The 24,086-nt window shown below is 42.2% G+C and overlaps 1 protein-coding gene across 1 annotated transcript in view; it reads left to right on the plus strand.

The window, feature by feature from the left end:
* Positions 1 to 24,086, plus strand: part of scn4ab (sodium channel, voltage-gated, type IV, alpha, b) — a 76,850-nt gene that overhangs the window by 36,265 nt on the left and 16,499 nt on the right. The window contains exons 10-18 of the mRNA XM_030736443.1: positions 4,624 to 4,824; positions 4,893 to 5,001; positions 9,061 to 9,299; positions 19,571 to 19,642; positions 19,727 to 19,828; positions 19,928 to 20,284; positions 22,905 to 23,106; positions 23,201 to 23,430; positions 23,817 to 23,919. Of these exons, the coding sequence (XP_030592303.1) occupies positions 4,624 to 4,824; positions 4,893 to 5,001; positions 9,061 to 9,299; positions 19,571 to 19,642; positions 19,727 to 19,828; positions 19,928 to 20,284; positions 22,905 to 23,106; positions 23,201 to 23,430; positions 23,817 to 23,919 (1,615 nt within the window). The remainder of the gene's footprint in view (positions 1 to 4,623; positions 4,825 to 4,892; positions 5,002 to 9,060; positions 9,300 to 19,570; positions 19,643 to 19,726; positions 19,829 to 19,927; positions 20,285 to 22,904; positions 23,107 to 23,200; positions 23,431 to 23,816; positions 23,920 to 24,086) is intronic.

Genomic DNA, 24,086 nt, shown 5'->3' on the forward strand with positions numbered 1-24,086 from the left:
AAAACTAACAAAATCCCTCTAAAAAGGAATCATGGAATTCTGTCATCAAAGACCTCTTACAGAAAGATTCACAAATTGTAAGAGCACCAAACTAGATCATTAAAACATATTAACCTTAAACTGTTAACTATAAAGCCCTCAAAGAAGTGTCTGAATTTCTAACAATAGCAGGCAACTCATATGTTGTTTTTTATCATTACCCATAATATAACATCTATAACCTCTATGTTTAATTACCAATCAGCAGTAACCTCATAAGGCAAGATGCCACACCCACACACACAGATTCTCCAAGCGCAGGAGAAATAAAAAGAAGGAAGGAGGGGGAACTCCTCCTCATAAACAAACAAAGGACAGGCTCAAATTCACACACACCTCCACAAAATGGTGAATCCACACACACCCAAAAACCAAAATGGACGCTTGGCCAAAAATGTCCACAACCACATGTGGATGATTTACAACTCTAAGCAGACAGAGGCCTGACAGCTCTGTCTCTCCTCCTACTTAAATCCTCCACAACCACATGCTCTGTTTACAACAATGTATGTACCAGATTATCACTTTTTCACATGTTAACACCAATTGTCAAATCCTCTACTCCAACTATTCCATTTCACACACACTTTTACTTCTCTTTAAAGCCAATAAAACTTAATTTATTAATCACACACCACTCTGCTCTACAGGGGTAAGGAGGGGCAAACACACACACACACACACACACACATAAGAAGGAGGGGGGGTGAAAGGCTCCTTCTCACACATTTAATCCATCCATTCACATGAACATATGCCTACACACCCAGGTGATCTGCTCTCTACACAGACAAAAGCTTTCACAGGCCGGCACACACACAACATAACGGTCAAACACATCTCATTTCACATAAACACATTTAGACTTTACAAAAGAGCCAGGAAAGTCAGGTCAAATTTTGTTATTCAAAAATAATAACCAATTTGACACACACACGTCTCGCTCAACATGAAACAGAAATACACAGACTAGTCGACTTTTTCTTCTCTGCCACTGCCGCTTCTTCTCATCTTAATTTTAGGATATTAATTTCTGCTACCTCTATTAAAGTGCAAAGTCAAATAGAAGGTTATATCATACACAACTCATCAGCAGTGATGAAAACCTTTTCCATAGAACTTTTTACACTTCCAGTTTTCCTCCCAAAAAAAAACTGACCTAAGAAAACAATTCTAATGTTTTACTTAGGATTTAGGCCTACCTAAAGCAGCTCCATTATTGAAGGCTTAACCCAATTAAGCAGCTATTTCTTTCCTTATCTTTATTCTTATTTCTTTTCATTTTACTCTTATTTCTTCTCTTTTACACTTTTCTCTTTTACTCTTATTTCTTCTCTTTTACACTTTTCTCTTTTACTCTTATTTCTTCTCTTTTACACTTTTATCTCTTTTACTCTTATTTCTTCTCTTACAGGGGCTAGCTTTTACAATTTATTCTGAAGAAGAAAAGGACTTGTAAACCCAAATACTTGCTTTTAGTCTTAAGAATAAAAAGAGGGAACTCTAAACCCAATTTCCCTGTCTTTTGGGGGGCAGCTTTTTCAATTTATTCTGACACAAAAGAACTTCTAGACCCAAGTTACTCATTCTTCTGTTTTAGAATAAAAAGAGGGACCTCGAAACCCATTTCCCTGGACTTTTTAAGGGTGGCAGCTTTTTGCGGTGTGTTCTGGGACATTGGTCTCTACAACCTTTATATCCTAAACAGACCACAAGGACCTCTAAACCTATTAAACCCCGAGGGTGGGCATTCTCAGTGAGGTGATCAATCTCACAGCCATCACCCATGTCCTTTTTTTCCTTTTAATTCTTATTTTACTTCATTCTTTAACACTGTTTCTCTCCCTCTCTTTTTTTTTTCTCAACCTCACAAATACTTAAAAATTTAAAACGAAGGATAACTACAACACACACAAAAACCCAAAAATCCTCCAACACAGGTGCTTTTGCTGTGTGAGCTGGAATAAAACACACACTCACTTCAGAGAGAAGGCTCCTGGCCATGGAGTCCCCAGAAGCTGACCGCATGCTGTTGCCCACAAGCAGTTCTCAGTTTCGTGACGCCAAAAATGTCGTGATGCCAAAAATGTAGTTTATGGGGGCAAAATTGTAGTTTCATGATGTGGTTGAAGAAATCCTTCGCCGACAGTCTTAATGTATAACATAGAGTTTATTTACAAAAAGACAATGTCAAAACAGGCGCTTTCCTTTGCGACCTGGGAGAGGGTATGTCTCTAATGGCCCTAGCTCTCAGAACATAAGAAAAGACAAAGGTTATATAGTGTAGTGTTGGCAACCTCCACATCCTGCCTTCCATACATGGTTAAGAAACAAACTTCAGCCTCCTAACCTATAGCTAAACATCTGGACATCTCCTTATATGGCAAGCCAGAGAGGTAGAAGAGGGGGCCTCTTTGTGCATTCCTTCTGGCTTGAGGCTAGAACTTAAAGCTCAGGTTACCCTTCTGCACAAACAATAAAGGCTTTAAGAAGAGAGACCATATATGCATACACATAGAAAGTTTAACAGAACAATACAGACACTACATAAAGTGTTTTCTGAATAACCAGGTATAGCTTATTTCCTGCATGTATGTGAGGTCATTCCTTTTTTAGAGAGAGCAACAAGAGATTACACTCTCTCATACCATTCACTAATCAAAGCAGCCCTGACTCAAGGCCATAATCCTAATGGAGAAAACCTATACATAGATGCAGTTTAACACACAATTTTAACACACAGATCGATCAGACACTACAATCCCTTGTTGTCAGATTTAGATGCCTCCAAATATCCACTAACCCTGTGTCCTCTAGCACAAGGTTTATTTTCTTAGTTATTTCTTGTGATTGAGACGTTCTCTTTCCAGATGAGTCCAATTGAGGTTTCAAAACCCTATTAAAGTCTTCTCCACAAATGAGTATCCCCTGTGCCTCTGTCACTACTTTGTCAAATATTTGTATATAGAATTCAGGTGGGGCGCCCGGTGGAACATATACATTATAGAAAGTGACCATCTCTCCATCTAATTTGCCTCTTACTAGTACAAATCTACCTTCTCTATCCTTAATTGTAGCCATATGTTCAAAGTTGATCCTCCCACTGATCAAAATGGCCACTCCCCTTGTATTTCTTGCCCCATTTGATGAGAAAAAGACATTTAAAACATTGTCTTGTTCATTAGCACCTTTTTTTTCCCCAGGTGAGATGAAGGGCTGTTTCTTTTATATCATACTGAAGAAAGTTAACAATTTTTGATCTAGGCGTCCCGTTGGGAATTGGTTTCCATGTCAGGGCCCTTTGTGCTCGCTGTATCTGGAGGAGCATGTCCTCAGGTAGTGGCAGTTCTGCTTTGAGTAGATTCTGTACGAAGTCAATTGTCACATCACCTTCCGACACCTTGTAGTTATGAATATTTTTTCTTCTAGATCTACTCTCCAAATCAATCACCTTTTCACAAATATTGTGTTGTTCTTTCAGTAGACAATGGCCTTGCCCTGTGACTGCTGCGTAGCGACACATTCTGTTAGCTTTTGGTTTAATTCTTGTTTAAGCATCGTCAACTTGTGTGTCAGTTTTTGACTAATTTCCTCCCTTAGACCAGTGAAGTAAATTTAAAATTATTCTTCTCACATACAAGGTCTTGAATAATCAGGCCCCATCTTATCTTAAACACCATATCACCCCAATAGAGCACTTCACTCTCAGACTGCAGACGTATTTGTGGTTCCTAGGATACTTAAGATTAGAATGGGAGGCAGAGCCTTCATTGTTCAGGCCCTTCTTCTGTGGAACCAGCTCCCAATTTGGATTAGGCTTAAAACTTTCCTTTTTTTTCCCTTGCTGCAATAGGCCATGGTTTACTGGGGGGGGGGTCCCATAATGCAGTATTTTTTTTTAATTCAACTCTTTTTACTCTGTTTGTACCCCACTCTGCATGTAATCATTAGTTATTATTAATCTCTGGCTCTCTTCCACAGTGTGTCTTTTGTCCTGTCTCTCTCCTCTCAGCCCCAACTGGTCGTGGCAGATGACCACCCCTCCCTAAGCCTGGTTCTGCTGGAGGTTTCTTCCTGTTAAAAGGGAGTTTTTCCTTCCTGCTGTCACCAAGTGCTTGCTCATAGTGCAGGGATCCTCAAATTTAGCCCTTGAGGTCCGGTGTCCTGCAGCTTTTAGATGTGTTCCTGATCCAACACACCTGAATCAAATGGCTGAATTACCTCCCCAGTATGCAGTCAAGTTCTCCAGAGTCCTGCTAATGACTTCTATATTTGACTCAGGTGTGTTGAAGCAGAAATACATCTAAAAGGTGCAGGACACCGGACCTCGAGGCCTGGATTTGAGGATCCCTGTCATAGGGGGTCATTTTGACTGTTGGTTTTTCTCTGTAATTATTGTAGGGTCTTTACCTTACATTATAAAGCACCTTGAGGCAGCTGTTTGTTGTTTTTTGGTGCCATATAAAAAAATGAATTGAATATCAATATAAAAGGGCAAAAGTTTTTTTTTTTTTTTTTTTTTTTATGATATAAACAAAGAGTAGAATCAGACTAGTTTCACCTGTTTTTCACCTGTTTCTGCAGACACTGCGAGCAGCAGGTAAAACGTACATGATCTTCTTTGTGGTCATCATCTTCCTTGGATCGTTCTACCTCATTAACCTCATCCTGGCTGTGGTCGCCATGGCATACGCCGAACAGAATGAAGCCACCATAGCTGAGGCCAAACAAAAGGAGGAGGAGTATGCTCAGATCCTGGAGGCACTGAAGAGGAGAGAGGAGGAGGTTCGATCACAGGCATAAAACCTTGTGTAGAATAATTTAAACACAGCTGAATCTTTGTTTGATTACAGCAGGCAGTGAACAAGGTGGAGCTGTTAGAGAATCAAGATTCAACGCCACAGAAGAAGAATTTATCTACAGATATAAAGAGCAACAAGCAAGAGCACAGTGCCATGGAAGGTACACACATTGCAGTAGTCCTGATTAGGTCTCCCTGAGTGTCATATTACCTTTAAATCTAAGCTGATTCAGATGGCACCATGTGGAACCTTCTGTTTCTATGACCATCCAAATCACATGATCAAACTGTTCAGCAGGTACAGGTAGACATCAAGCTCCTTAGAGGAGCAGCTGATCATTTTTTAATTTAACTTTTTGTCTGACAGCATTTTTAAAAGCACATTCATGATTAAAGGATGTATTATACAAACAGTGTTCAGTGACTCCATGGTGTACTGGTTAACACCTGAAACACATGAAAGATATCTTGCTTGAGACTGAGAGGAGACCCAAAATTCAGCCTCGGGGGTTACAAGTAAGTGTAATCCATAGCCCATATTAATAGGAGGGTTTAATCAGGAAGAGCATCCAAAGTAAAATTTGTGCCACATCAAATATGTGGATCCATCTCCTCTGGCAACTTCTGGGGAAATAAGGGAGCAACCAAAAGTACCAACCTACAGTTTTCAATTATTAATACTGAGAATATTGTCATCTCCAACATTCAGGAACCTTTATAGTCAGAGCCCAGCTGCCTGATATAATACTGACAAAACAATGTATCCAAAATTACAATACAGTGCATTAGTTTCAGGTTTTTTTTTAACATAATGAAAAAATGAAAATAATAATAAACAAAACAAAACCAGCCCCCCTACACATCTCAGCTCACTAAGGTTAACGCAAAAAAAAACAAAAAAAAACTTCAGACATATACATACACCCATATACACAACCAAAACAAAATATGACAGTGACAGGCAACTTCAGTTGGGTAAAACCTTCAAGTTTGAAAAATAGGAAAGAAAACATTGCCATTTTTTGCAAAACCTTTGTGTACAACCTCGTAAAGTGTATTTAATTGTCTCGAGCTTTAAAAAAAACATCATGTCTTTAACCCACAGGGATATTGAAGGACATTTATCAGACTTCCAATGTAACAATAAAGAACATCTGGCAATTAAAGATGTAAAAACAATAATGTCCTTTTGAGCAGAATTTAGTAGTAAAGAAGAATTAAGGATACCAAATATAGCAACAAGTGGACAATGTTGCAGATTCACTTTGAGAACAGAGGAAATAATTGAGAAGTAACTACACCAAAAGTGATATAATTTAGGACAGAAAAAGAACATATGGCTTAGATGACATGGAGAGCCTTTACATTTATCAGATATATCCACATCTGGGTAAATCTCAGCAAGCCTAGATTTAGTGAACTGAACCCTATGTACAACTTTTTTTTTTTTTTTAAAGCCTGTCATGTCTGGCTGTTTTCACAATCGGATGATCCGAATGCAATGATGTACCAAACATATTTGCTTTTACAAGAACAGCTCTATAAGTTTTCTATAGGCTATTCTTGTTAAGGTTTGTATTTTTATTTTTTATTTAGTGATTTATGCCAGGTCTGACAGGCAATAAGGAAAGGGATAAAGAAGACAGGAAAAAAGCAAACAAAAAAAACAAACAAAAAAAATGGGGGGGGGGGGGGGGGGGGGGGGCAAAGGGGAGAAAGGAAAGAAAAATACTCAAAGATATACATACATACATACACACATTCACATGTCTATACAAATGCACATACATATACACACATACACACAATTTTGCTGTTTGCAGTAATGTGTGTATGCGCCTCTGTCATGGAATGTACTCAATGAGGGTAAGAACTGCAACCATGCCCCCTGCGATCCAGAGGCAAATAGAAAAGGACCCAGGGGACCCAGGCCATCTACAGCCCACTAGGAGCTCAGAAGACCTGAGGCCACACATCCTGATGGCAACCGAGTGCACACCCCAGAGGAGGAAGGAACCCTAACCCCAGACGGAGCCCCCACAGCCAAAGGGCAAGAGACCAGAGAGCCAGAGGCAATGAGCAGTCCAACACAGGTCGGAAGAAGACAGGACAGTGGGGGCGTAGAGCATCTGTTTACAAAACAATTTGACAAGTTTGATAAGTGGCAGTCCAAGGCTGCCAGGGACTTGTTTTGGGTACAGACTGTACTGATTAATTTGTTGACAGCCTTTAGTCTTTCTGACACCTCTCTGTGGTGAAAAAAATCCAATTCATCCGAATCTTCTTGGTTCATTCCTTCGCTGTGCAGAAACAGATATATAAATCTCCAAGATCTTACCCCTCCGAATCAGCTCCAGATATACTGAGTCTGAGTTGAGTCTGTACCTTCCCGCATTCCCGTCATAAGCAGAAAGGGAGGGTTGAGGGGTTGGGGAGAGAAGAAAAGTGCAACCATCTCCACTGAGAGCTGAAGAGAAAAAAAAAAAAAAAATAGAAAATGAGAATTCAAAAACGGGAGGCTGCTCAATAGTCTATTTGCAAATTCAGCATCATCAGTGTTTGGAGCATATATGTTGACCAAAAGAACCATTTTTTGCATTAACATTCCAGCACCTATCACATATCTACCGTATTTATCAGCTATAACATCCGTGGGGGAAAACTTTTTACCAATCAAAATGGTGACCCCTCTTGATTTGGAATTAAAATTTGAATGAAAAACTGGACTTATCCAAGGGCAGAGCAACCTTTTGTGGTCTTTAATCTCAAGATGAGTCTCCTGTAAGAACACTGCAGAAGATTTTAATTATTTCAGGTGTGAAAAAACTTTTGATCTTTTGACCAGGTGACCCATACCCTTGATATTCCAGCTAATAAAATGAAGAGATTAACCATTTAGGAAAATGAAAAAAAAGAAAACAGACAAAAACAAAGCATCCATAAAGAGCTGAGATGGACCCCCCCATACCAAAAAACAAACCCATAACAAAACAACACCCAAAGTCCCCATGAGAACGCAGAACAATGGAGACAGCAGTGTTATACACAGCAAACAGTTATCCACAATAAAATGTGAACAACTCGGAGAGAAAGGAGAGTGAAAAGATGCAGTAGTATATAAAAAAAAAAAGTTAACTCCTACCAACTTCAAAATCAGAACAATAGTATGTGCATTATTTTACTACTTCAAAATGATTTAGTTATATTGTAACCCTCATCCAAACAAGCTAGAGAACAGGAATACGTCTATATGATAAAGAGAAATATATTACATAAAAACAAGTATCAGTAGAATTTATAGACGCTCATGAGGGTTACTAATATTTAACCAAAAGAAAATAAAGACTCAAACCTTTAATAGCTGAGTAATATAAATAAACCTGAACAAAAATAAACAAATATATATTTGTATAAACATACAGTCTCCTGTCAGGGTAAAACCAGAAATCAAAGTCTGGACATATTCCTTGGCATCCTCGTCTGCGGAAAACTCTTTCTCAACACCCTTGTAAGTAATGCGTAGCTGCGCGGGGTAAAAAAATCCATACCTGACCCCTTCGATGCTACGAAGTAGCCGCTTGACCTCGTTGTGCCAAAACCCAGGCCCGGGCAACCTTGACAGTGTGATCCAGAAAGACTGAAATAGAGTTCAGCTGCTTTAAAGGGATTAAATGTGTGCAAATTCAAGCTAAAACAGAGGCACATTACTGAGCTCAAATCAAATGCAAGAGATTTAAATCACAGCAGTAATTCTCCTTGTTGTAATGGCTACAGCAAGAACTATAACTTTCATCACCTGCAGATAGAAATTCAGTCTAAATGAGGCTAAATTCTGAAACAATCTGACATGATCTTTAGCCTCTGACATCTGCAGGGCAAAAACACAATGCTACCTACAGTATAAACATGTCCAAACAGAAAACATCCACTGGGAAGCATTTTAAACAAAGTTCCTATGAAGTCGTGACAGTTTCTAAATTCCAGGTAGAATGAAGGTTGTCATGCCAGGACATTGTTCAAAGGAATCTTTCTGCTTCTAATTCTCATCTTTGTTATGCTGTTTATCTTACAATCTACATTGTATAGATTGCATTTAATTGCTATAGATTATTCGAAAATATCCCTTGCTTTCTCTGGTGCTTGTGAGCACCTGAACAGTCTGTGATTTAAAAAAAAATCTTGATTGAGCTTCTGTTTCACTAATCAGCTGTGACTTTCAGACTTTGAAGATGACCAGAGGCCTTGTCCTCCATGTTGGTATGTGTTTGCTGACACCTTCCTAAAGTGGAACTGTTGTGGTTGTTGGCGGTGGGTCAAGAAGTGGCTTTACATGATCGTCATGGACCCATTTGTCGACCTCACCATCACCATCTGCATCGTCCTCAACACTGTCTTCATGGCCATGGAGCATTATCCAATGACTGAGGAGTTTGAGGAGCTGCTGAGCATTGGAAATCTGGTCAGTGATGAATAAGAGTCACATAATCTCTTTCTGCTGAATCATTAGAAGCAGTGGACTCTTCTGCTGCTCAGGTTTCAATCAGACTGGCATAGTGCCACCACTTATTGATCCTGCAAGGGATCAAAAAAGTTCTGTTCTATTCTATTCTATTCTATTCTATTATGTCACTATCATCATGATTAGATCATCTAAACACATGAAGACAACATTCAGCTCACATTACCTTCAGATACAATAAAGATATTTATTTATTCAGAAAATAGCGAAAGTAATCCCTTTATATAAATCAGGTGACAGACACCATTTTACAAATTACAGGCCTGTTTCTCTGCTCTCTCAGTTCTTCAAGATACTGGAAAAAGTCTTCACAGACAGATTAGATGACTTCATTCATTCTTCATTCAACACAAATTGCTCACTGACAGCCAATATGGATTCAGAAAAGACAGATCAACACCTTTGGCATTACTACACTGCTCAAAAAAATAAAGGGAACACTCAAATAACACATCCTAAATGAATGAAATATTCTCACTGAATACTTTGTTCTATACAAAGTTGAATGTGCTGACAACAAAATCACACAAAAAGCATCAATGGAAATCAAATTTATTAACCAATGGAGGCCTGGATTTGGAGTCACACACAAAATTAAAGTGGAAAAACACACTACAGGCTGATCCAACTTTGATGTAATGTCCTTAAAACAAGTCAAAATGAGGCTCAGTATTGTGTGTGGCCTCCACGTACCTGTATGACCTCCCTACAATGCCGGGGCATGCTCCTGATGAGGTGGCGGATGGTCTCCTGAGGGACCTCCTCCCAGACCTGGACTAAAGCATCCACCAACTCCTGTACAGACTGTGGTGCAACGTGACGTTGGTGGATGGAGCGAGACATGATGTCCTAGATGTGCTCAATTGGATTCAGGTCTGGGGAATGGTGGGCCAGTACATAGCTTCAATGCCTTCATCTTGCAGGAACTGCTGACACACTCCAGCCACATGAGGTCTAGCATTGTCCTGCATTAGGAGGAACCCAGGGCCAACCGCACCAGCATATGGTCTCACAAGGGGTCTGAGGATCTCATCTCAGTACATAATCTTGACTTTATAATTCCGCCTGCTCTGTGTCATATCACGTATGACAGACAGACTCTTTTTAATATCAGAATACAGCACTCTGGCTGTATTCTGACACCTTTTTCTCCCGACCCGGCTTGGCCCCAGGAGATACTGCGTTTCCAGTGGCCCAGCTCAAACAAAGGACGGCGTGGAGCACCCAGGTCACGGACAAGGCCCCGAGGGAAAAGAGCCGGCGTAAGAGAGAGGCTGAGGCGCAGAGCGCACCAAACGCCACTGCCGAGCATCCTGTTGGCTAATGTCCAGTCACTGGATAACAAGCTGGATGAACTCAGGGCCAGGATACAGTTTCAGGGGGACATAAGGGACTGCAACATCATCTGTCTCACGGAGACATGGCTGACCCCCCTCATACCGGACCACGCCGTACAGCCGTCGGAGTTCTTCAGTGTTCATCGTATGGACAGAACGAGTGAGTCTGGAAAATCAAGAGGAGGAGGTGTGTGCCTAATGATTAATAACAACTGGTGTGACAGTAGGAATGTTGTCCCTCTGAAACAATCATGTTCACCTAACCTGGAGCTCCTAACCCTGAAATGCCGCCCCCACTACCTGCCCCGCGAGTTCACTTCGGTCATCTTCAGCGCCGTCTATATTCCACCTCAGGCGGACACAAACACTGCACTATCCGAGCTACATGAGGCGATTTCCACCTATCAGGCTAACCAGCGTGATGCGGCTCTCATCGTAGCCGGGGACTTTAACAGTGCAAACTTGAAAAAGCTGATACCGGAGTTGATTCAACACATCGACTGCCCCACCAGAGGAGAGAGGACCCTAGACCACTGCTACTCTCCATTCAAAGAGGGCTACAAAGCAAAGCCTCTTCCGCCTTTTGGGAAGTCTGACCACACCGCTGTCCTTCTCATGCCGAAATACAAACAACGGCTCAGGCAGGAACCCCCTGCTGTGAGAGAAGTGACACGGTGGTCTGATCAAACAGAGGCCGCTCTGCAGGGTGCGTTGGATTCAACCGACTGGGACATGTTTCACAGCAGCGCGGGCGGAGACATCGAGGAGTTTACGGAAACTGTTGTGGGATTTATTGGGAAAGTTGTTGAAGACACTTCACTTAGGAGGACCATCAGGACTTTTCCCAACCAGAAGCCGTGGGTGGATAAATCTGTCCGCGACGCTCTGAGGTCCCGCACCGTTGCCTACAACTCCGGCCTCGCCTCTGGGAACATGGAGGACTACAAGGTTGCATCATACAACGTCCGCAGAGCGGTGAAAGAGGCTAAACATCGCTACGGCCGCAGACTGGAACAGCAACTACAACAGTCTGACTCCAGGGGACTGTGGCAGGGACTACGCACCATCACGGACTACAAAGCACCACACACACACCCGGTGAGTGCCGACGCTTCTCTGGCTGATGAACTCAACATCTTCTTTGCGCGCTTTGAGTCGGGAAGCCGACAGCCCGCTGCGCTCCCGGCCGGAGGGGCGGAGACACTCACTGTGACGGAGCGCAACGTGAGGAGGGCGTTTAGACGTGTAAACACTAGGAAAGCGGCTGGACCAGACGGTATTAGTGGACGTGTCCTTAAGACCTGCTCTGACCAGCTGGCACCTGTGTTTACACTGATATTCAACCTCTCACTGAAACTGTGTGTGATTCCCACCTGCTTTAAAAAGTCCATCATAGTCCCTGTCCCAAAGAAACCACACCCCAGCAGCCCCAATGACTTCAGGCCCATAGCACTCACCTCTGTGGTGATGAAGTGTTTTGAGAGACTCATCAAGACATTCATCACCTCCTCACTGCCCACCACCCTCGACCCACTACAGTTTGCATACCGGCCAGACAGATCCACAGATGACGCCATATCCTTCCTCCTCCACAAGACCCTTTCACACATAGACACTGGTAAGGGGAACTATGTGAGAGTGCTGTTTGTAGATTACAGCTCAGCATTCAACACCATAGTTCCCTCCAGGCTGGTCTCTAAGCTGCTGGACCTGGGCCTGGGCCCATCCCTGTGCAGGTGGGTTCACAGCTTCCTGACCAGCAGACCACAGGTGGTACGAGTGGGTCACCTCACCTCATCCTCCCTCACCCTCAACACTGGATCCCCCCAAGGCTGTGTGCTCAGCCCTCTGCTGTACTCACTGTACACCCATGACTGCGAGGCCACGTCAGAGTCCAACGTCATCATCAAGTTTGCTGACGACACTGCTGTTGTGGGACTAATCTCTCACAATGAGGAGACAACCGACAGAAGAGAGGTCTCCCGCCTGGAGAACTGGTGCCAGGAGAACCACCTCCTGCTCAACGTCAGCAAAACGAAGGAACTGATTGTGGACTTCAGCAGGAAGCAGCAGAGGGACTACCATCCACTTGTCATCAGTGGTGCTGAGGTGGAAAGAGTGGACACTTTCAAATACCTGGGAGTGACCATCTCACAGGACCTGTCCTGGACTCATCACATAAACATCACTGTGAAGAAGGCCAGACAGCGTCTCTACCTCCTCAGGCGGCTGAGAGACTTCAAGCTCCCACTCAAGGTGCTCAGGAACTTTTACACCTGCACCATCGAGAGCATCATGCGTGGGAGCATCACCACCTGGATGGGAAACTGCACCAAGCAGGACTTCATGGCCCTAAAAAGGGTGGTTCGTTCAGCTGAACGGACCATCAGAACCACCCTCCCCAACCTGCAGGACATTTACACCAAGCAGTGCAGGCTGAGGGCCATGAAGATCCTAAAACAGCCCAGCCACCCTGGACACTCTCTCTTCTCCCTGCTCCCATCAGGCCGGCGTTACCGCTGCCTGAGGGCTAAGACTGAAAGGTTGAAGAAGAGTTTTTACCCACAAGCCATCCGTCTGCTCAACTCTGAGCCCTAACTGGACCATTATTGCACAATGTAAATATTATAATTTATAAAAGTGTGTATAGTGTATAGTATATAGAGTATAGTGTATAGTGTGAATTACTTTTTTTTATTTTATTTATTTATTTTTTTTATTCTTCTTATTTATATGTGTGTGTATATATGGTTGCAGGTACAAAATACATTTCACTGTGCATTGTACTGTGTATAACTGTGCATGTGACAAATAAACACTATCTTAATCTTAATCTTAATCTTAAATCTTAATGGCAGTCATGCTACCTCTAGCGAGCACATGGAGGGCTGTGCGGCCCTCCAAAGAAATGCCACCCCACACCATTACTGACCCACTGCCAAACCGGTCATGCTGAAGGATGTTGCAGGCAGCAGATCACTCTCCATGGCATCTCCAGACTCTGTCACATCTGTCGCATGTGCTCAGTGTGAACCTGCTTTCATCTGCGAAGAGCACAGGGCACCAGTGGCGAATTTGCCAATCCTGGTGTTCTCTGGCAAATGCCAAGAGTCCTACACAGTGTTGAGCTTAGGGATGGCACGATACCACTTTTTTATGTCCGATACTGATACCGATATTTTACATTTGGATATCGGCCGATACCAACATGAATCCAATATTTAAAATTGATCAAGGCATTTAAAAACATAAAAAAAAAAAAAAAAAAAAAAAAAAAAGAAGTCAACAGTCTCTCACACGACAACATCAAAGTCTTTTAGTTGTCCCACATACAAGACTAAGCACCAGGGCGGGCAAAGCTTTTTAGGCAGTGGCACCAAAGCTCTGGAACTGTTTACCACTCCAGCTCCATTTAGCTGACTCTGTGGCGTCATTTAAAAAATAGTTGAAAACTTTTCTGTTTAACTAGGCTTTCTGGTTTCTGACTTTATTTTTATTCTTTTTCTTTTAATATGGTAATGTTATGTTTTTAACATAGTGTTTTCTGGGGGTGGGGTGTGTGTGTGGGGGGGTGATATTGTGTTTTAATTATTGCACAGCGCTTTTCTGTCTGTGAAAAACGCTATATAAATAAACTTTACTTACTTACAACAATAACTATCACCTGAATCCTGTTGCTTCTGTGTGAGAAGCATGTTGCAAATTTCATTAGGGCTGCAACTATCGATTATTTTAGCAATTGTGTATTCTATTTATATTGATTACCCAAGTAACTGGATAAGAAATCCTTTTTTTCATATTAACAGTTCATCTGCATATTTTAACTTCCGTACTGCAGTTTTTCCCTGTGTGAAACAAACAGGGTGGATTTCTTCACTTACTGATCAGGTGGTTGATGAAGGACCTCCAGCTGTTTCCCAGTAAAGGTTTAATGGAGGTTACAGGGACGAAAAGGCTTCTTTTGGACACTAGAAAAACATTTTCTTCTGCTCCATCAGAGCTCGCCGGCTCCGCCTCTTTCCGCTTGTGCAGACAGACTGCACGTAAATCAGCTGACTGCTGCTGTTGCGTCATCAGTGTTCACGTGAAAAAATAGGGGCTGCGTGAGCGCAATCTTGTAATGCTTTATATTTACAAGCATTCTCCTAAATACGTTTCTACTTCAGGTCTATATTTAGTCACAAATCAGGGATTAAAGTATCAAAAATATTTTGACGGCGAAGGGGTCCTTCCGGTACCGGACGGTCACCAGTGCTAATAGCTTCGCTCGCTAGCAGTATGTCCTGGGAGCTGAAGTAGAAAAAAAAAAATAACAGCTGATTCTCAGCACCGTGAGCACAACACACAAACAAGGCAGAGAGCGGTGGAGGCGGAAAAACATGTCAGCGATGATCGCTCAGTGTCAAAGGGAATCCGTCGCAGTGACGGAGGATCTGAGGGGGTTGTTTTCTAACTCCTGATCCACTCCATTCCAGTAGGTGGTGGCAGTGCTCCTCCTGTTCCTCCTTGCACAAAGGCGGAGGTAATGGTCCTGCTGCTGGGTTGTTGCCCTCCTACGGCCTCCTCCACGTCTCCTGGTGTACTGGCCTGTCTCCTGGTAGTGCCTCCAGCCTCTGGACACTACGCTGACAGACACAGCAAACCTTCTCGGCACAGCTTGCATTGATGTGCCATCCTGGATGAGCTGCACTACCTGAGCCACTTGTGTGGGTTGTAGAGTCCGTCTCATGCTACCACGAGTGTGAAAGCACCACCAACATTCAAAAGTGACCAAAACATCAGCCAGAAAGCATAGGTACTGAGAAATGGTCTGTGGTCCCCACCTGCAGAACCACTCCTTGAGTGTGTCTTGCTAATTGCCAATAATTTCCACCTGTTGTCTATTCCATTTGCACAACAGCATGTGAAATTGACTGTCAATCAGTGTTGCTTCCTAAGTGGACAGTTTGATTTACTTGGAGTTATATTGTGTTGTTTGAGTGGTCCGTTTATTTTTTTGAGCAGTGTAGAATTAAAGAAATGTTTAATTCTATAGACAAAACGTATGCAGTGGGAAAATTTATAGACTTTAAAAAAGCTTTTGACACCATTGATCACAACATACTAGTCAACAAATTGGAAAGGCATGCTATCAGCTGGACTGAACTGGGTGAAGTGCTATTTAAGAAACAGACAGCGATTTGTAGAAAGAGGTGAAAACAAATCAACCTGCATGGATATAAACTGTGGAGTTCCTCTGGGGTCAGTGCTAGGTCCAAAACTATTCATATTATACATAAATGACAGAGAGGGTTAGGGTTAGGGAGGGTGTATGGGTTAGGGTTAGGGTGTATGAGTACAAATTTCTGGGTGTAATGTTGGATCATAAAATCTGCTGGAAGCCTCATGTTAATCATGTAAAAGGAAAAATAGCAAAGAGCATCACACAAATACAAGTCATGTTCTGAACCAGAAATCCTTGCATATTTTATACTGTTCAGTGTTTTTTCTTACTTGAATTATTGTGTGGAAATATGGGTGTGATGCCGAGATGACAATGAGCGGCAAGGCTTTAAATCATTGCAGGCAGACTTTGTTTTCTATACCACATTTTCCCATTTTATTTCTCAAAGCTGAATATAAACAATTAACTCAATTGCCTTGTGACGCAGGTGTGACCTAGTGATGAGAGCGTGAGACCGAAGCTTCGATACATGCTTTGAACCCCGGGCTTACATCTCCATAGAACCACGGCTTCGAAGCTTGCTTCAGAGCAAAAAAAATCACGTGACATATGACGTCCGAAGCAGCAACTGCTTCGGTCTCGGACTGAATCACCTGAGTGGTTCAGGTGATTCGCTGGTTACGAGTGAAGGAGCAAGAGCGAGACAGTCAGCCAGGCTCATACTCGCACAGTTTTAGCATTGTTATGGCCAACAGTTACTGCTGAGTTCTGAATTAAAGCCAACCTTTGCTGGCTCGTTCTTTCAACGTGATGACGAACGCTGTCATATCAAGCTTAACGCTAAAGCAGTAGTTACACAAGCACAGCCAGTTAATGCCATGTTTTCCCAGCACTCTGCTCAATAACACAACACACACATTCATCCATATTTATTTGTAAATAGAACATGATATCATGATATTTGGTCATAACTGTGTGCCTCAAACAATGCAAAGATGCTTCAGATCATTGAGGTGTGTGAGCATGTGCATGCAGGTGTGTAATTGAAAACATTGCACTTTTCCAGGAGAGGGCGCTATAATTGAAGCTTCAAGTAATTAACCTATTTTCAAAACAACTGTCCAAGTGGTTCAGTGCTTCACAAAAGCTTCATTTTCTCCTCACTAGTGTGACCTTTCCAGCAACCCCAAGCCAAGTACAGAGGGAGGAAACCACCAAATGAAAACCTCTTGACTGGGCAATTAGCAGCCAATTTTATACCCAGCTGATGATGAGCCACACCTTGCTGCACAACTTGCAGGAGTACCACATATTTTACCAACAACAATAAAAATACACAAACAGTTAGACAACAACATTTACAATTAAAACCATCGCCCAAACATCTCCATAACCCAATATCTACAATAAAACCAAATACCCCTACAAAACACCTAAAAAAATCCAAAGCAACTCCCTCACCCAATTTCCTCCTTGGTCTCTCCTGGAACCTTTAAATTGTGTTCAGGTCCCCGGGGACACATTTGTCTGAACACACCCTGGAAAGATGAAAGAACCAGGTGAGTGATTGCTACACCACAAACCCACTTGCACTATATCTGCACCCATATTGGCAGTCACTGCATAAGTTAAATATCCACACTTTTCTTAACCACAGGTCAATTACATTTGTGGCTAACACTAGTTCTTTATTTTACAGCATCTGCGTGCCACACACCGAGTAACTGCTCACGTACCTGGAAGACAGAACCATACTAATTGTTAAAATACTCAATAAATCCATCCATCCATCCATTCTCCGGGTACTCCGGTTTGCTCCCACTGTCCAAAGACATGCACTTACTGGGGTACTGCTGTGTAATCCATTAAAGTAAATGTTACTAAGAAATGATCAGACAGGAGGGGGCTTTCAGGGAATACTGTTAAGTCTTAAGTTTCTATGCCATATGTCAGGACAAGATCCAGAGTATGATTAAAGTGATGGGTGGGCTCCTTTACATTTTGAGAGAAGCCAATTAAATCTAATAATTGATTAAATGCAGTGTTAAGGCTGTCATTTTCAGCATCTACATGGATGTTAAAATCACCCACTATAATTATTTTATCTGAACTGAACATTAAATCAGATAAAAAGTCTGAGAAATCAGACAGAAACTCAGAGTAAGGACCAGGTGGACGATAGATAATTACAAATAAAACAGGTTTTTGAATTTTTCATTTAGGGTGGACAAGTCAAAGAGTCGGTCTTTCAAAAGAATTAAAACTTTGTCTGGGTCTTTGATTAATTAATAAGCGGGAATGGTAGATTGCTGCTGCTACTCCTCCTCCTCAACCTGTGCTTTGAGCATTCTGACAGTTAGTGTGACTCGGGGGGGGGGGGTGTTGATTCATTTAAACTAACATATTCATCCTGCTGTAACCAGGTTTCTGTAAGGCAGAATAAATCAATATGTTGATCGATCATCCATCCATCCATTCTCTTCTGCTTATCCGGGGCCGGGTTGCGGAGGCAGGAGCCTAAGCAGAGAAGCCCAGGCTTCCCTCTCCCCAGCCACCTCCTCCAGCTCATCCGGAGGGACCCCAAGGCATTCCCAGGCCAGCCGAGAGATATAATCTCTCCAGCGTGTCCTGGGTCTGCCACGGGGCCTCCTCCCGGTGGGACATGCCCGGAACACCTCACCCAAGTGGCGGCCAGGAGGCATCCTAATCAGATACCCGAGCCACCTCAACTGGCTCCTTTCGATTTAATAATAATAATAATGATAATGATGATGATAAACTTTTTCAGTTTTATTTTTCAGAAATAAAACTGAAAAAGAAACAAACTGCTGATGTATTTGATAAATCAACAAATAAAAGTCAACAACTATTTAAGAGTCCTCATTTTTGAGTGTATGGCAAAAAGTGCTGAGTGCTTATAAAGTGCAAATGTGTCCCAACATTTAATACCCAAATCATACAAATCAATATAAACAAGTAACGAAAAACCTCTTAGTATGGGCTAACACATACAAAAGCAAATTACAGCCACTACGCACATTACAAAAAAAGAGCAATAAGGATATTAAATAATTTTGGATATGTGGAGCATACGGAGGCTTTGTTTTTAAGATCAAACATGTTGAAATTTATGGATCTGGTAAAATTTAAAACTGGTCAAATACTGTACAAAGCAAGAAATAATGTTACCAGAAAGCATTAAAAAATGTTCAGACAGAGGAGGGGGTTACGAACTCAGGAAAGAGCTAAATTTTAAAAGACATAAAGAAAGGACAACAATAAGAAGCATGTGCATAGTGCTCTGTAGAGTGAATTTGTGGAACAATTTAGAAGAGAAATCGAAAACATATATGAATATAAAGGTAGAGTGTTAAATATTTATATGGATGCACTATGTATATAAAAAAAAATCAATACTTTTGGCTAGGTATTGTTAATTATAAATTAATTCTTAAAGATACATGTACATGTATTATATATGTATGTATATTTTTTATTTACTGTATGTCACAACAGATATAAAGGATGAGCAAGTTAGGGGTAGGAATTTATAAGCATTTGCTTCCTACTGCTCCTTTTCTGGTTAAAAACAAACAAACAAAAAAAAAACACTGATTGCATGTGAATTTGATTTTTATGTGTACAAAATTAGAAATAAAGATTTTGATTGATTGATTGAGACCTCTAACCCTTGACATCTGAACCCTCAGGTCTTCACAGGTATCTTCACAGCTGAGATGGTCCTTAAACTTCTGGCCATGGATCCGTATTACTACTTCCAGGTCAGACTTCATGTTTGTTAACTCACAGATAACAACTCACAGCTGTTCCTATAGCATTATGTACCTGCTGTTGTCATGTTGCAGGTGGGCTGGAACATCTTTGACAGCATCATCGTCACGATGAGTCTGGTTGAACTGGGATTAGCTAACGTTCAAGGCCTGTCAGTGTTACGCTCATTCCGATTGGTCAGTGCATTATCATCATCAATGCCACATAAACGGAAAGTTATGAAAAACTGATATTAGTGCTTACCTGTGGTCTCACCTGCCTCCTCACCTGTCCAGATGCGAGTATTTAAGCTGGCCAAGTCCTGGCCAACCCTCAACATGCTGATAAAGATCATTGGGAACTCAGTGGGTGCTCTAGGGAACCTGACTCTGGTTCTTGCCATCATTGTCTTCATCTTTGCTGTCGTCGGCATGCAGCTGTTTGGGAAGAACTACAAAGACTGCGTCTGTCGCATTGCAGAGGACTGCGAGCTTCCTCGCTGGCACATGCATGACTTCTTCCACGCCTTCCTCATCATCTTCAGGGTGCTGTGTGGCGAGTGGATTGAGACCATGTGGGACTGCATGGAGGTGTCAGGTCAGACCATGTGTCTGATTGTCTTCATGATGGTCCTGGTTATCGGAAATCTGGTGGTGAGTGTCTGACTGGAAAGCACTTTTTCCTAAATCTATTTCTTCTTGTTTCAGGTTCTGAAATTCAGTGGTGTTTAGTGACTTTTACAGAAAGGCAAGCAAAGACAATGAACACAGCTTTTAATAAGCTCAGAAAATAGGCCTACAGCTTGTTTTAAAAAATAAAATCAAAAACAAAAAAAGCACACCTGAATTAAAAGACTGCATTGTTCCTCTTGGTCATGAAACACTGTACCAGCTCTTTAGCCTTTCAAAGATACTCAAGTGTGCATTGGAGTTAGTCCATCCTGTCTACATATGCCTTGTGAACTCGGAGAAGGCATCAGACTGCATCCCTCGGGTATCCTGTGGGGGGTGCTACATCAGTAGGGGGTGTCTGGCAAATTATTATGGGCCATTTAGTCCCTGTACAGCTGCAGCAAGAGCTTGGTCTGCATTGCCGGCAATAGGTTGGATTCATTTCCAGTAGGTGTTGGACTCCGCTGGGGCTGCCCTTTGTCACTGATTCTTTCTAAGCATAGCCAAGTGGTAGAAGGCTTCCACCTTGGTGGCCTCAGAATCTCATCTCTGATTTTTGTGGATGATGTGGTCCTGTTGGCTTCATCAGGTGGTGGCATCCAGCTCACACGCTGCCCCAAGTGAAGGAGTTTAAGTATTTCAGGGTCTTGTTCACGAGTAATAAATGTAGCTTGTTTGTAATAGCAGCGACATGTTCAGCCACATGTTCTCCTTGAATTGCTGGCTGTCTGAGTGGGGTCAAAAACGCAGTGTGGGCTTGATAGATAATTGGGAAAGTGTCTGGGGAAAACCTGGTCTTGTTAGGAGAGACGGCATCCATCCCACTTTGGATGGAGCAGCTCTCATTTCTAGAAATCTGGCCAAATTTATCCACACTACTATGGGATTAAATTTGTCTCAATATTATTCAAACAAAAAAAAAAACTAATCTCAATCCAAAAAAAATTGTGGTCAAAACTTTCAGAATTGTAATGAAATATTTTTTTGTAAAACTATTTTTTTTATTCAAATTACAAAAGTTTTGTCAGCGATCTAACTGGGGCGGAGTCCGTGGGGCAGGCTCCTGTTTGCTAAATGCAGTGACAGCAGAGGTCCGAAGGTGAAGCGGTGAAATCCTCAGCCCGACTCGAGGGCATCTCAGCCCGGCAGAGCGCCTGGCTGAGAAAAAGGTGCGCTAGTTAACGGGTTCAACATAAAGACAGGCGAACATTACACAAGCCTAGTTTAATCACTTTACCTGATGCTAGCATGCTATCCTATGCCACGGCACAAAAGATAATATGGACTGTCCTCATAAGTTGTGTAAGACTTTCTTCTTTGAAAAGAGGATGAACACTTTAATAGGTGTTAAACAGTGTAAATTTGTGAAGATTACTTACCATTCAGTTTAGTGTTGATTTCCTGTAACTGAAACAAAGCAAGCCCTGCAGTTCTCTGCAAAGTTCGAAGGTGGGAGGGATCAGAGTATGCCACTAGTCAGCGCTAACCAATAGGGACACGTGTTACATGGTTCATCTTTAGGCCCCACCCCAGGATGTTTACGTTCCAAGAGTTAAAAAAACACTCACCTCAACCAAAAAAAGGGAGCATCAAAACCAAAAGTTAGAGAGTCGTAACCAAAGATTTCTGATATGCACCAATAAAAGTTTAGGTTTTGCAAATAATTTTATTTTTCATGAGAAAAAAATTAGTCATTTTAATAAAAAAATAGTTTTAACCCTCATAATGTCTTCCCAATTTGCATACACCTTTTGTCCTCTGGGGTCAAAAAAGACCCCAAATGGTTTGACTGTTATTTAACCCTTGTACTCCCACTGCGTTTGAATTCACGAGTGTGTTTCTGGGGTACGAGGGACCCCCCCCCCTCCGTCACGAGAGTGTGTCCGGGGCACGAAGGACCCCCTCCGTAAGGTCTGCAATGGGGACTCGCAAACGCCTGATACATACGTGGGTCTCAGGGGGGGTCGAACCGACCCCCTGACAGAGTGAATCCCCATAGTGGCAGCTTAGGTCCTGTGTGTGTGTGTGTGTGTGTGTGTGTGTGTGTGTGTGTGTGTGTGTGTGTGTGTGTGTGTTTATCACTAACACGGGGCCGAGGCGTATTGCGCAGTGGCGCACTGGCCAAGTGTGTGTGTGTGTGCGCGCGTTTATCACTGACACGGGGCCGAGGTGCAGTTTGGACAGTAGACCACGGAGTACTTGCCGCACATGTGCACGCGACAGCCGCGACACAGAGTCTTGGTCTTGGCATCCCTGCTCCTGGGGCAAGATACAGGGGAAGACACGCGGGCAAATTGGCGACAGGCTGGGACGCAAACCCGCACCGCAACGTGGCATATGTATGTGGTCGCCGGCTTCACCACTAAGCCACCCAGGCACCTGAGATTGCTTTTAAGTTTTGTTTTAATCTAAGTGTAATTTTAAATTTTACTGGATAAATAGTGGCTGTCTTGCTTGCCCTGACAGAATGCCACTGCTGAACCTTTTCCTTTTCCTTCTCCTTCTCCTTCTAGTCCTGAGTGTGTTACAAAATTGTTTCTTCTTATTTCAGGCTCTGAATCTGTTTCTGAATCTGTTTCTAAAACTTTTACCTTTGTATCAGGTTCTGAATCTGTTCCTGGCCTTGTTGCTAAGTTCGTTCAGTGGTGATAATCTGGCAGCTCCAGAAGATGAAGGAGAAAATAATTTGCAAATCGCCATAAACCGGATTAACCGGGCTGTGACCTGGACCAAGGCCTGGATCCTGGAGCATATCTGGTCTTCAGTGGGAAAAAACAAACAAGTCAACCAAGACCAGTCCAGTGGTATGAGACTTAGGACATGTTTCAGAAGTTTGTTGTTTGTTAGTGTTATGTATAACAAATGTAATTTGTTATATTTAATGTTCGTTTATTTTAGCAGTCAGCTGTGAAGAAGACAACACAATGAGAAAGGAGGTTTTAGCTTTGACCTTTGTGACCTCAGATGAGCCAGTGTCCCATGTCAAAGCCTACAGTTTCAACCATGGCATTCTGACCAGTAACTACCACAGCATTGCCTCCCTGAGGGTCCCCATAGCAGAAGCAGAGTCTGACTCTGACATGCCTGAAAATGAAGATGAAGAGGAGGAGGAAGAAGAAGAAGATGAGGTGGATAAAAATATTTCAATTCAATTTTAATTACATAGTAACAAATCATAACAAGAGGCGAATGTGACCCTTTACTGGTCTTTTCTATTCTATAGACCATTTTCACAGCAGCATTCTAACATGAAACAATAGTTGCTACAGGTAAACACAGGTGTCATTAATTAAGGCTCTGCACCTAATGTCATGTAGAAACACTTCATCACCTGTTTCATGTCTGCGGTGAAACTCCTTTAGTGTATGTAGTTTATTTATTACATCAAATGTAGACTTTATGAACAGAATGTAAACATGAGCATTAATTATTTATTATTAGTGTTTTGATTAGTGTTAGTAATTATTGATTAGTGTTATCAGTATCACCGTTTAACTGTTCAGTGTTTGTTTAGGGTGATGTGTCATCAGTCTGCAGCACTGTACAGCAAATTCCTGAAGTCCAAAAGGAGGAAGATAATGATGATACAAACACACCTGTGAATTGCTGCAGTGACAGTAGGCATATACACACACACACACACACACACTAGGGATGGTAATATGATTGGGATGTCAGCTGGCACTCCAACATTTAGTTTGCTGTTTTCTTTAGTCATATATGGACTGTCAAGTATTATGTGTGCTGTGATTTTGTTGACTTATTCAAACACTGCATTTGTTTT

This window comes from Archocentrus centrarchus, chromosome 8 (genome assembly GCF_007364275.1).
Source record: "Archocentrus centrarchus isolate MPI-CPG fArcCen1 chromosome 8, fArcCen1, whole genome shotgun sequence".
Taxonomy (NCBI): Eukaryota; Metazoa; Chordata; class Actinopteri; order Cichliformes; family Cichlidae; genus Archocentrus; species Archocentrus centrarchus.